General features: G+C 46.3%; 1 protein-coding gene across 2 annotated transcripts in view; it reads right to left on the bottom strand.

Annotated features, from left to right (window-relative positions):
• strip2 (striatin interacting protein 2) overlaps window positions 1-12860 on the bottom strand; it is a 34511-nt gene extending 21651 nt beyond the window's left edge. Inside the window, exons 1-5 of one of the 2 annotated variants that reach the window (XM_064344846.1) lie at window positions 12704-12860; window positions 7885-7954; window positions 7592-7666; window positions 805-939; window positions 315-435 (exon numbers count right to left, since the gene is read on the bottom strand). In XM_064344846.1, the coding sequence (XP_064200916.1) occupies window positions 315-435; window positions 805-939; window positions 7592-7666; window positions 7885-7954; window positions 12704-12814 (512 nt within the window). In that variant the 5' untranslated portion in view covers window positions 12815-12860. The remainder of the gene's footprint in view (window positions 1-314; window positions 436-804; window positions 940-7591; window positions 7667-7884; window positions 7955-12703) is intronic. The other variant, XM_064344847.1, reaches the window with a different exon arrangement.
• Window positions 12861-13162: the final 302 nt, after the last annotated feature.

The raw sequence follows: 13162 nt of genomic DNA, 5'->3' as shown, positions 1-13162 counted from the left end.
CAAGCAGTAGATAATCATTTGATTTACGACACCATGTTGAAAAGCTTTTAGTATTTAGCTCAGTCCAACTCAGTCATCTTTTACCACTCAGCTGCTGTATGTAATGCATGTGGGGTCCATCAAAAACAACCGTTATTACTGACCGTTGATACTGTTATTGCTGCCATGACTTGTTACTGCATTCGAAAGAAGTAATAAAAAGAAACAGAAATAATTTGTTTGTGGACGTGCCAGCCAGTGAGAGGGCTAGAGGAAGGGGGTCACCGTGAGGCAGGTCTCTATGGTAACGGTGTCTTTTTTTTTTCGGGACTCACTCGATCTCCATGCTCAGCAGCTCCAGCAGGGCGGTGAAGGTGCCCATGTCGTACAGCAGGAAGACGTTGTGCCGGGACCAGTGCAGGACGTCCGCCTCCGTGTCGCACTCATCAAACACCCCTGGGAAACAGAGCTTGTTCATTAGCTATCTTGTGTTAGGTACAGGGTGTGTTCATTAGCTACTTTGCATTAAGTACAGGGTGTGTTCATTAGCTACTTTCCATTAAGTACAGGGTGTGTTCATTAGGTACCTTGTACCAGGTATTGGCCGTGCTCATTAGCTACCTTGTACCAAGTACAGGCCGTGCTCGTTAGCTACCTTGTACCAGGTACAGGACGTGTTCGTTAGCTACCTTGCGCCAGGTACAGGCCATGCTCATTAGCTTCCTTGTACCAGGTACAGGGTGTGTTCGTTAGCTACCTTGCGCCAGGTACAGGACGTGTTCGTTAGCTACCTTGCGCCAGGTACAGGACGTGTTCGTTAGCTACCTTGCGCCAGGTACAGGACAGCGCGGGCCACCTTCAGCCTCTTCTCCCGGTTGGTCACCTCCAGCGAGTCCAGCAGCCTCATCACATAAGCCCTCTGCTCAGACAGGCCCAGCTCTATCCATTTTTTCTTCTTCACTGGAAGAGAGAAGAGGAGAGAGAGAGGGACAGAGCAGGAGAGAGAGAGAGCAGAGAGGGAGAGAGGGAGGGAAAGCAGGAGAGAGACAGGAGAAACAAGTGGGAGAGAGCAAGACAGAGGACAGAGAGGGACAAGAGAGGGGGAGAGAGAAATGTGGGATAGAGAGAGAAAGGGTGAGGGATGGAGAGAGGGGAGAAAAAGGACACAGAGATAGAGGGATAGATGGAAAAATAGATAGGGAAGAGGGATAAAGAGAGAGAGGGAAGGATAGGGAAATACAGAGATAGAGAGAAGGAGAAAGGGGAAAAGGGAGTGTGGGAAACAGTGGAAGAGGAGAGAGAGAGAGACAGAAAGAGGTCTGGGTCATGCGTTTCTCACGGGGCTGAGGTGAGCCCTGGTTTCTGCACGAGAAGCGGATTAACAAGGCTCAGTTTCCCTCATTAAAACACCCAAACTACCCAGCACCATCCACAGCCAGAGTAACCCGCCTGGTATGAATGCTGTGGGGAATTTTCGGCTTAGCCCAGATCCCGAGGACCCACATTTCAGCTCTTTCACCGGTTTTTAACCGTTAGACGGCTTTACTTTCAATGGGAAATATTCCTTACGGTAAATAAACAGACACGTATTAGGCTCCCCTGTAATGCAGTTGCTTTTAACACTTTTCTCCATTAGAGCCGGGGGATCTTGAACATTAGACCAAATCTAATTAGCCAGAAGATCCCAACTACCTAATTTAACAGGGAGGTACTCAATAACAGAGATTGTTAACTCAAAGTGTATATGTTCACTGAGAATTCAAATCTTTTAGAAAAGGTTAGTTAGCATAACCTGCATGTTTTGGGATTGTGGGAGAAAACTGGAGTACCCAGAGGAAACCCACACAGGACACACACACACATACACACATACAAAGGCCCCAGCCTGGATTCGAACCCAGGACCTTCTTGCTGCAGGGTGACAATGCTCACTGCACCACCATATTTTCTAAAAGTCTTAGAAAAACAATGTCTCCTAGTGACAATAAAAAAATTATTCAAATTTGACACAGGATATTTAATTTTTGGAATGAAATGTTTCATAATGGATACACTTTGAGCAGAATGAAACGCTTCTCCCTGAACGAAGCATAAACGGGGAAATAATTATTCTCGTCGGACCGGGGAGGACGCAGAGCTGATTTGTCACTGATGAGTCTTGGCAGAGGAAAGACGCTCCCCCCCCCCCGCGTGGAGCATGTCTAAATCCCCAGCGCAGGCAGACAGGCTCATTGCTCATCGGCGTTTTCCCACGCCCAGTTCGCTCGCTGTGACGGACAAGCGGGAGCCGCCGCGTTAACGCGGTCCGTCAAAGCCGTCAGCGTTAAGGGGAGAGCGCCGCGCCGCGCATCCGCGAAAAATGACTGATGGGGGGAGTGAACGGAAGAGACGGGCGGCCGCTCTCTCCCTCTCTCCCTCTCTCTCTCTCTCTCTCTCCGCTTCCAGCACCCCTGCGGCGTCTCGCAGTGCTGGCGGTAGCTCGCCGTAGCTCAGAGCCGGTTTTCGGCTGGACCGCAACAGCGGGGCCAGCCCTACAAACGCAAATGTCCGTGACTGACTGAGTGAGTGACCGAGTGAGTGAGTGATGAAGTTACGCCATTGGCCGGCCGTGTTATGAAGTCACACCGTTGGTCGGCCGGATCACGTGTGTTAGGTCCAGCCATATACTAGGTGTTACCCTGGTCTTGTTAATCCGTACTTGGGATTCGAAGCCTTCACTCGCACCAGAACAGCGGACGCACACGTATTTCACACATCACTTTTTTAGCCTAGCCCTGGCCGAAAGGCTGCAGCATAAAAATGACACAGCACAAAAAACTATAAGGAACACTACAGTTCCTACAAAAGCAACAACATCCATCAAACCAGGAGTCAGGAGTTTTCATACTAGAGGTTACCAGAAAATAAATAACTGCAGTCATTGTTCTCATCATGTTATTGTCAGAACACCAAGTTATTTAAACTGTTGTCTTCTTGATTCTTCTAAGGTCCAATGCAATGGATTGTTTTGCACAATGTTCTCTATGTCAACCTGCATCTGTCTGAATGAAAAAAAAAAAACAATCAATAAATAAAACACAGCTAGGTAAATCACAGAGAGGAACAACATACTACTCAGTACTACAGTATGTGAAGTGTGATTTCAAAGGCAGTACCCTAACCCCTCCATTTTGGGGCTGGTACTGTGCACACAGACTCATTTCCACCGCACAGTGAGATACTCCATCAATGGCAGCTGGTAGCCTACTGATAAGGGGGACAGAAAATGTATCTTTAAGCCCATCATTTTGCACAATTAAGCAGTGTGAATAAAGATTACCCATCAACAGCGGATTTCATTTTTTACTTTTTTTTTTACATACAGCTAAGAGGACAGCTTTGCTTTTGTGGCCTCTGCATCTAAATCATTAATTATAATGAATGAATTATAATTAGAATTATTATTCATTAAAATTAAACCTAGGCTTTTAAGCTACGGAAAATCGATTTCTGTACGGAAAAAAAAAAAAAAAAACTGCCGATGGGACCCCGGTGTCTTTGTCACCGCTGAAAGGACTCGTCAGGACCTGCACAAAAGGGCGGCGCTGCTGACACATTAGACGCAATTAAGCCAGCGGCTGACGGGGACGGGAGATCCGGACTGAAGCTGGCAAGCTCCTCAATCACGAGAACCCAGGATCACGGCTGTAATCAGCTTCGTTAGCGCGACACCTTCATTAGCGCCCACGCGGTTTACCAGCCTTCTACCAAGAGGGAGAAATGAGGTGAAAAGACTCCTTCGTCTGTTCATTCAGCTTCTCAAAGGCCAGGTTTACAAGTTTACTCATAGCGCTATGCTCTGTATTTAAAATTTTTTTTTTTTTTTTTTACTTACAGTGCCTGAGTAAATAATAGACGCCTATGTATACTGGAATACTGTACATCAAGAGTGGACAATTCTCTCCCAGTTCTGGGTCGGAGTATTTGAAGTTCTCGTTTCCACTAATTAGACCGGCTCATTTAGCTAATTAGCCACATACTTGCCAACCCCAGTCACTCGCAGATTAGGCCACTAAATGTTTCACACATGGACAGATGATCAATCCTCAGCTGTCACTTGTGAGTTCCTCAGGGCTAATCGGGGAAGCGCTTATGATCTAAAATGTCAGATCACATAAATGATAGGGCCTATTAAAATTATTTAGTGCAGAAGCTGGCTTGAAATCCAGCCTTCCTTCCCCCTGATGTACGTTTGAGCAAGAGAGACACTGCAAGGTCATTTTGAGATGAAATGCTGCATTAGGTACAGCAGCCTAGCCTTCTCACGGGTGCTGTCACAAATATTAGATAAAACTTCGGCTTTCCGTGTGCTGTCTGTGCAGCGCCGGTGATTTCAAAGCTGCGGGATATTCCAAGGTAAACGCTGTCGGAAACGTTTTCACCTGGTTAAGCGCAAACAATGAGCCATTCTTCCCCTTCGAAATCAGCTCTAGTGGTCTGGAGAATTTGCTAAAATAAGTGCTGACCTTTTTTGTTTTAATAAAAGCTTGACATCATTGTACTTGACACAGAGGAAATGGCTCCACAGTTTACGTCCAGCAGCGCGTATCGAAGTGCACAAAACACCGACAGGCGAGCCGCTGAAATTCTGCCCCGAACGCCCCGAACGCCCCCATCTCCCATATTCAATCTGGCAATAACCGCTGAAATTAAGGGCTGACGACAACTGAAGAAAAGCATACGCGCACACACACACACACACACACACACACACACGTACACACACACACACAACACACACACACACACACACACACACACACACACACACACAAACACACACACACACACACACGTACACATACACACGTACACACGCATACACACACACACACACACGTACACACACGAACACACACATGCACACACACACACACACACGCACACACGCACACATGCAACGCACACATGCAACGCACACGCACAAGAGTAGCCAACAAAAATCAGGACTACAGCATTACCGCACAATATGTCAAACAGACAGAGCTTGTGACAGAGTGGTGAGATGCATTCGCTCCAGTCCTCTCCAGACAACTGCTCCATATCCTCTGGGCGTGCGGGGGTGTGAGGACCCTGCTGTCACAGTCTAAGCTTGGCTCTGTGTTCCTGGCACCGCTCCTCCTGCCATGGTTTACATTTTTTGGCTCTTCAGTCAAAATGGCCACTCAGCCTCTGGTGGTTAAAATTAATCTTAAAATGCATTTATTGACCCTCCTCCCAACACATACACACACACGCAGACACACACACGCACACAAGCAGACACATGCACACAGAAACACACACACACGCACACAAACAAACACACACAAGCAGACACCCACACATGCACACACACATGTAGACATACACACACACACACACACACACAGAAGCAGACACACGCACACACACACACACACAATAGCGTACACCCTTGACCAGTGCACTACATCCTTGCCGAGTTAGCAGAATTCACACTCGTTGACCTGGAGAACTCCTCCCCCCCCTCCACTGCCGCCCCTGGCCTTCGACAGCCCTCCTGACCGCTCTCGACCATGCTCTCTGTGATGTCCTATCGACAGGACCGTAATGAAGATCTCCTCCATTCCTCCGAGTCTTGAGGAAGGGATCAGTGTGCGGGATTAAAGACGTTCTTTTAAAAATCCCTCTTATGAAGCGTTGCATCTGCTCAGAGAGCCTATCGGACAGGCTTACAGCAGATTCCTCATCTCCCCGAGCTCCATTGGAGGGCATTATGGTGTATCGTGTCAAGGCATTCGATGACTTGGGGCAGTGTGTGCTATTGTTTTTGGGCCCTTATGGCGTGTCCTGTATCATATCGGACCTTGCAGACCGTACGTGCATCGTTTCAACGCTTAGTATGTGTGTGTGTCTGTCTGTGTGCATAGTTTCCTATTATTTGACCTTGAAGGTCAACAGATTTCAATTCTCTTTTACGGCGATTACCAGCGTATCTAATGGAATGAAATGTACTTGATTGTGTAGCCAATCAGAATGCTATTCATGCATTGCAGATTTCTACAAGACGGCGTTTGGGTTAATTAGCAAATATTCTTTGACGTGACGGTTCAGCCGTGAGGTCAGAGGTCACGGACACAGCTCAGATCAAAGCTGAAAAGAGATGATGTGCATTTCTGGCAACCGCAAGCATCACACGCAAGAGAACTGCTTTACTGCTGGACATTTGAAAGGGTACAGCACACAGACATCAGGATTTAGCACTCCCTCAGTGATTGATGTCATCATGTGCAAATGTCCCCGTTTGGGTGGATCATCAGTGCGGTTTTTAGCCGAACCCCAGAAGCACTGGCATCGACTTGTCGACCGTTATCGCACGCAAACACAACTGCCGTTTGATGGTACAGACAAACAGACAGTGGGCAAACAGAGGTAAAGCAAGCCTGGCCACGTGCACGGGTAATCCTGCCAGGATGGGCATTCGTGCCAGAGAGAGGGGGGAGAAAAAGACACGTTGTTGTTTGGGAAAGAGGGGAGGGAAAAACGAGCGAGTCACTAGCGTTTACGCTGCATCGGCCTGACCACCGTCGCAAAAAACAAACAAAAAAGAACGACTCGGCTTTCCCGTAAACCTGCCAAAATCGTCAGCAGCCACGGACCGAAGCAGATTGAGAAGGAGGACACGAGGGATTACAAAAGAGGCCAATAATTCTTTATCCAGCTCATTATTTTAGGATGTCAACAGCTCTGAAACAGTGCTGGTGTAATCTTATTGGGCAGAAAGAAGCAGCAGCCAGTAAATCTGAAGCAGACGTGATAAAATATGGATGGGATGCCAGTGTCATAACCAGCAGAGGGGAGCTTCACCAATCACAAGCCACGTTGGTGACAACAAATGTTACAATGCCTTCGGTGACTGGTGGCTACTCAGTCTTCAGCTGTCACTCATGACCATAAGTTTGGTACAAAGGCATGGAATGCAGAAACAGACTTGGCCCTCAGGAATGGGGTTTCCCCTCTCCTGCATTATACCGAGTCAGCATTTAGTCATGTGACCCAGAAACATAACACCACACATTGACAAACAATCTGAATTCCATTGGCCAGAAATTAGGGGCTCAATTGCCTTCAGCCAGACCCATATTAAAATGCTGGATACTGGGCAGGCACAAGTGTGCATACACACACACACACACTGCACAGCACTGCTGACTGTGTATTCTCAGATTCTTTCAGAGGCAGATAAGAAGTAACATAACACCTGGCAGCATGTAAGGTAATCATCATCTTTGTTTCAGCCTCATAGTGCTTATACCTCATACTGCTCTCTCTCTCGCTCTGCCTCTCTCCTCCCCCCTCTCTCTTTCGGTCTCTCTCAGTTTAGATAACTTAACAGTCTGGTAACAGAACAAATTCAACACGGTAAAACTGTGTTACCTCGCCTCGTCACAGGTAGCACAGTGACTGCCGCAACAGTCAAACCGGAAGACCAGCTAACACCAGCGTCACACGTAGCATCACGAAACGACTGAGCGCCAGAGCTCGAGGAGCCGCTCGGAGCGAGCCAGGTCTGTTCCCCTCGAAAGGGAACGCCCGTTCGGCCTCAGCCTACCTTGCTTCCGGAAGTCCTCTTCGAAGCAGTCCCTGTTGAGGCCGAACTCCGGCTCCTCCGTGTAACTGTAGAGCTCTGTGTGGGAAAGGAGAGAAGGAGGTGACATCAGGGAGTGACCCGGGAGAATTCTAGAACTCAACTGTACCCGACCAACCTTCCTGAGATCTGCAGTATGATGTCGTGCAGTGTAATGGGCTCATTTTGGGGTTCCATTCCCTGCTGGGGCGCTGCCATTGTACTGTCGGGCAGGGTACTTACCCTGAGTGAATGGAGAAAGGCCCCACCGAACTCACCGGAAAGTTCAGCCGTGAGGCTGTCTGTGTCGCCATACTCAAACTCCAGGGTCGGCAACTCCATGGAGCCCTGAAAAATAAGGCCCGGAGTGGGTTACAGGTCTCCAGAGCAGGCCACAGACACCCTGAGAGGGGTACAGCTGACCAGAGGGGGGTACAGCCGACCAGAGCAGGCCACAGACACCCCGATAGCGGTAGAGCCGACCAGAGATGGGTACAGCCGACCAGAGATGGGTACAGCCGACCAGAGAGGGGTACAGCCGACCAGAGATGGGTACAGCCGACCAGAGATGGGTACAGCCGACCAGAGATGGGTACAGCCGACCAGAGATGGGTACAGCCGACCAGAGATGGGTACAGCCGACCAGAGATGGGTACAGCCGACCAGAGATGGGTACAGCCGACCAGAGAGGGGTACAGATAACCAGAGAGGAGTACAGTCGACCAGAGAGGAGTACACAGTCCAGTATCGCAGCCATCGCTCACATAGACAAACGCTCCGTGGGCAATTTCCCTACGCAAATAAGGAGCAGAACCTCTGTCTTAATGACTGAAGAAGACGGCACCGAGCAGACAGCCGGGAAGTCAGCAGTGAGAGGACACCATACTGTGCGTTTAACAGGCCTCAGGCCTGAGCAAACTGAAACCGGAGTACACAACAGTGCAGCCTGCAGCTCACACAGCAGCCTTCAGGAGAGGAACACTGCAGTCATGCTTCTGTTTCTGTACCTCTTACACTCAATGACACGCCATAGCAGCACAACATCAATAAATAGAACAAACGTAAACCCTGGCTGTTTCCAACTGGCACAATCTCAGATATCTCCACCAGTCTGTGTGTTAAGAACGGCCAAATGGAACAAATAACACAAAATAAAAAAAATTTAAAAATGGATTTTAGATCTCAGGAAAAAAAAGTTTGGTAAAAGAAATAGCATCTCCCATTTTGAAGAGCTAAAGCTTAATATGCTATTCATAGACACTGGTTCACGGATGGTTGCCTGTTTGATGAGCATGAGGTAACTGTACTTTGTCCTCAACAAACCCTTTCTTCACTTCACCAAGCAGTCTTAGGTAATATATCTCAAATGCAACTGCCCACGTTTGTGGTATTAGCTTGAAGCCGATGTTCAGGAACTTCACTGGGGGATATTTTTTTAAATATTACCGTTTTAAACCAACGAAGAAACCGACAGACTTGTCAAAGAACTGCCCAACCATACTGGTTCAGCTGGTTTGCAGCATGTTCCCCTTGGCTGAGATGAATCATCACACGTCTGTTTTATTTTCATAAAATACATGTTGCAAAAAAGTAAAACATCAGAGTGAAAAAGTGGGCTGAGTCACCAAAGACTTGCGCTGAGATTTTCCTCAAACGTGACAGCCGATTATTAAAAACTCTTTCTTGTAAAATGTCAAGTCTGACATACTATAAAGAACTTCACTTTGATTGAGCATTCTAATTTCAGAAGCAACATGCCACATGCACATTTCCTCACACTGTACTGTGGGAAACATACTGAAGATTTAAAAAAGTAATCATAAGATTAAGATTATAACTACCCTTGGGTTTATTATAACAATTCCAGGGTTAGCCTGTGTTTTCAAAAGCGTGAGCTGAAACTTTATCATCCAACAAAGGCTGAGAATTTGTCTTTTGTCTCACCTCAGAAATAGAAATACATGTATAAAAACAAAATATAGTACAATAACACAGAAGACACACACACACACAAAATAATAGCTCGTTATCTGGTTTTGTTCAAATGACTGATTGCAAGCTGGGACAAAGAAGCTCTTATAGACGTTTCTTTTTCGCTACTGGTGCTCTGAAACATTGGCCAGAGAGTAGAGTAGCAACTCAAACTCGCTGTGGAGGGGGCGACTGGTTTTATATTAGCCCAATATAAAACCAGAGAACTATATCCCGCCTGCTTTACGGCAAAAGCGGTCACGTTGGGCAAACCGCGGCTGACCTCCGCCTGAGTGTTTTTTGAGAGGAGCGCGGAGCAGGAGGAAAGCTGCCCTTCGGCATTAGGAACTGGTCATACTGTAGTAGCAGAAGTGGAGAAGCCAGAAGAAACATGACAAGCCAGGGCGACGTTGCCGGGGGGAAGATTTATACCAGCCCACAGTCGGCCGAGGACAGTGGACCGTAAAAATTCCCATTGAGAATATGATGACCTATAAAGGAACTCAATCAGAAGAGCAGCCACAACAAATCCACTTTCCAGCAAAACAAAAATGCTGAGGGCTGATGGATTTTCTCCTGTACTTTTTTTTTTTCATTTTTCCATTGTATAATTTGGCTTCGGAGTGATGCGTGCTGCAGCTTGCTTTCTGCGTCTTAGTTATCAACAATAGCAGCAGATAAATGCAAAGACAGTGTGCCTTCAGACATACAATGCTTGATGAGGGAGATTCCCATAGTATCCTTCCCAGGATAGTGACTCCCAACCCAATTCCTCTCCTTCTACAACAACTGTTAGATGTCTCGCTCTGAAAAATATATGTAATAATCCAATAAGTCACAGGAAAAAAGAGACACAGAACACAGAAAATGAACTTGCAGTAATACCAGTGAAACTACAACAGGGCACCAGGAACATAGAGCAGCTCATATTTTCAGCTCACAGTGTTTATTTATTTATTTATTTATTTATTTATTTATTTATTGAAATATGATGCTAATACTCAATGTTAGTATGTATGTGTGTATTTGTAGGGAATGAGAAACAATCTGCCAACCTCTACAACTACTTTGCCATCAGTAGCAATGACATTTTAGCAGCCACATGTAAGATATTGGCCACAAGCATTTCATTGATGAACAAAATGTTTTTGTTAGAAGGAACCCTGGGTCAGCATGCCACCAATCATCGAAAATGATTGGTGAAAACATTGCACAGCTCCACAGGGGAACTCCTATGGAAGGGGTGTAACCATGACATCCTGTTTGCTTACAAACAATCCACCAAAAAACAAATACACCACTGTGCCCTATGAATGAATTATCTGTGCAAAAGAAAGACATGGCATGATCTGTTTCAGAAACAACTCATCTAATTCATTTATTTAATGAATACGAGTTTCAATTAAGATCACATCAATTAAGCTTCACTGTCAGCAGGAAACAGTGGGGGCTAATGGGGCTAATGCATACTTTCACTACAGCGCCGTTCAAAGCTGTAATCTATGGAAGCAGGCATGTGATTTTTCCTGCTCCGCTACCCCGGGGTTTAAGCGGACTCCTCTGGCCGAAACCCGCAGCCAGATTACAAAACTGGCAGCGCAAGACGCAGACGCCGCCAATATGAAACTGCCATGCATCACATCAAGGAGCCACATCAACGGCCAGTTTAGCCAATATACTACGTGCATTACGGTCAGTTGTAATATGTCCCATTTAAACCCGCATTACATGAGGTAGGCTATATCCGGAGTAAACACAATTTGGATTGTATTGGCACTGTGGATTATACTGGCTGTCTGAAATCTGTGATGGTTTCACAGAATATGCTGCTCGGCAGAGCATGCTAAAAAAACAGTCGCTCACTCGCGGGCGCCACTAGAGCATGCTGGTTAGGGTTTGCAACCCTGAGATTGAGCTCTCGAGAAAGGCAGTGAACCCGAACTGCTGCAGTAAATATCCAGCTCAGTCAATGGACTGTTCGTAAAGAACGACCAGTCCGTTTGACTGGATAAGGTTGACTTTTAATAGCTAAAGTGAAAAATGCTTTGAAAAACACATGAAAGAAAGCACATCTTTAAATGTCACCTGTCAACAACTGAGCAAAGTAGATCTCAGAAGTGGCCGGCATAAAAGCATGCCAGCTGGTTTGTGCAGTGAAACTCCATTCTAATACAAAACTCTGGCTGAGGATATGAAAGAGGTAGGCTACATAAAAAAATGTTTAAAAAATTATGCTAAACAAATTAAGCATTAAGCATTTTAAAAAAATAAAGAATATCATCCACTGCAACGCATTTCGTTTTTAGTGAAAAGAACGTGTCCAGATTGCACATCCAAGGGCTGAATGAAAAATGCATTTCCTGTCATTTCCAGTGCATAAATGAAACATCAGTTGACGTTTGAAGGGAGCAGCGGAGCTAAACTGAAAGCATACACATTTCCAATAATATGCTGCCCTTGAATCTCATTGTAGGCTATATAATCTATCGTCCTTAAACAGTAATTTTTACATGCATTTGGTCATTTCTTTGAGTCACCGTGTAGGCTATCCATAACAGGTTTATTACATGCTTTAACTGCGATAATTAGAAATCGCTTGTAACATTAATAAAATATTGCTGTCAACTTTTAAGTCTGAGTGTCCAGATATACGAGAGAGACGTAAACTGAAAAAAATCAATTATACGGGTTTTCAAATTGTGGCATGAACGATCAGCAAATCACAGCATAGGCGTTTTCTCTCCAAGATCATTCACACCGATGTGTCAATACAAACAGCGATAACGACGACGACGACAACGGTTCATAATGGTAATATGTCAGTGTTCATAGCGTTTCAAATGAGAAATTGGTTTTAAAAAGTCGTCGGCTCGGCTTCCAGCATTAGGCTACACGAAACCGCCAATCAACCCCGAAAAATGTCGCAGACCGAGCCCCGTCACATTGGCTACTCTCATAAATATATTTTTAGCAGTAGCTCGCGCTGTCACCGAATATCAAACTCCGATTAAGCATGCTTTCAAAAGGGGTGGCTGACACGGGCTTTTAAAGCTCCGACACCAAACCTTCCCCTAGCACACTGCTGCCGGCGTGATTACCAGCTGGACACGGGTTCTTCGGATTTACCTCCGAATCCTTTCGCTGATTCTTGAACAGCTCTTTGACTTTCGGAAGAGACTTCTGCCTGTTGCTGTTATTAATATTATTAATAGGTACCTCCATTTCGTCCGCCTGCATCTGCCCAAGCCTGGTCACTTTCACCGCAGAGAGGACATTAGTATACAGCGCTTGGAACTGTCACATTGGAGCCAGTTGAGGATTCCAAGTTGGCTATATCCATCCCTGCCAATCCGATTGGTTGGCCGGGCAACGCTGTGGGCGCGGCTTAAGATGGACGCGTCTCGGTGAATGGTCGGCAGCCTTGTCAACAGTGCTAAAGCAGCAGAGGGGAGACGCATTCTAGGGGGCGAGGTTGGGCTTTTAGCGTACACATGCCCTGAGGCACCAGCAGTTGGAAATGGGACAATATGTCAATTACTGGACGTGATGAATGAAAATAAATAAATAAAAGAATGAATGAATAGG

This window comes from Anguilla rostrata, chromosome 7 (assembly GCF_018555375.3).
Source record: "Anguilla rostrata isolate EN2019 chromosome 7, ASM1855537v3, whole genome shotgun sequence".
In the NCBI taxonomy this organism is placed as follows: domain Eukaryota; kingdom Metazoa; phylum Chordata; class Actinopteri; order Anguilliformes; family Anguillidae; genus Anguilla; species Anguilla rostrata.
Note: the sequence above shows the minus strand (reverse complement) of the source record. Positions and strands in the feature narration are given on the sequence as shown.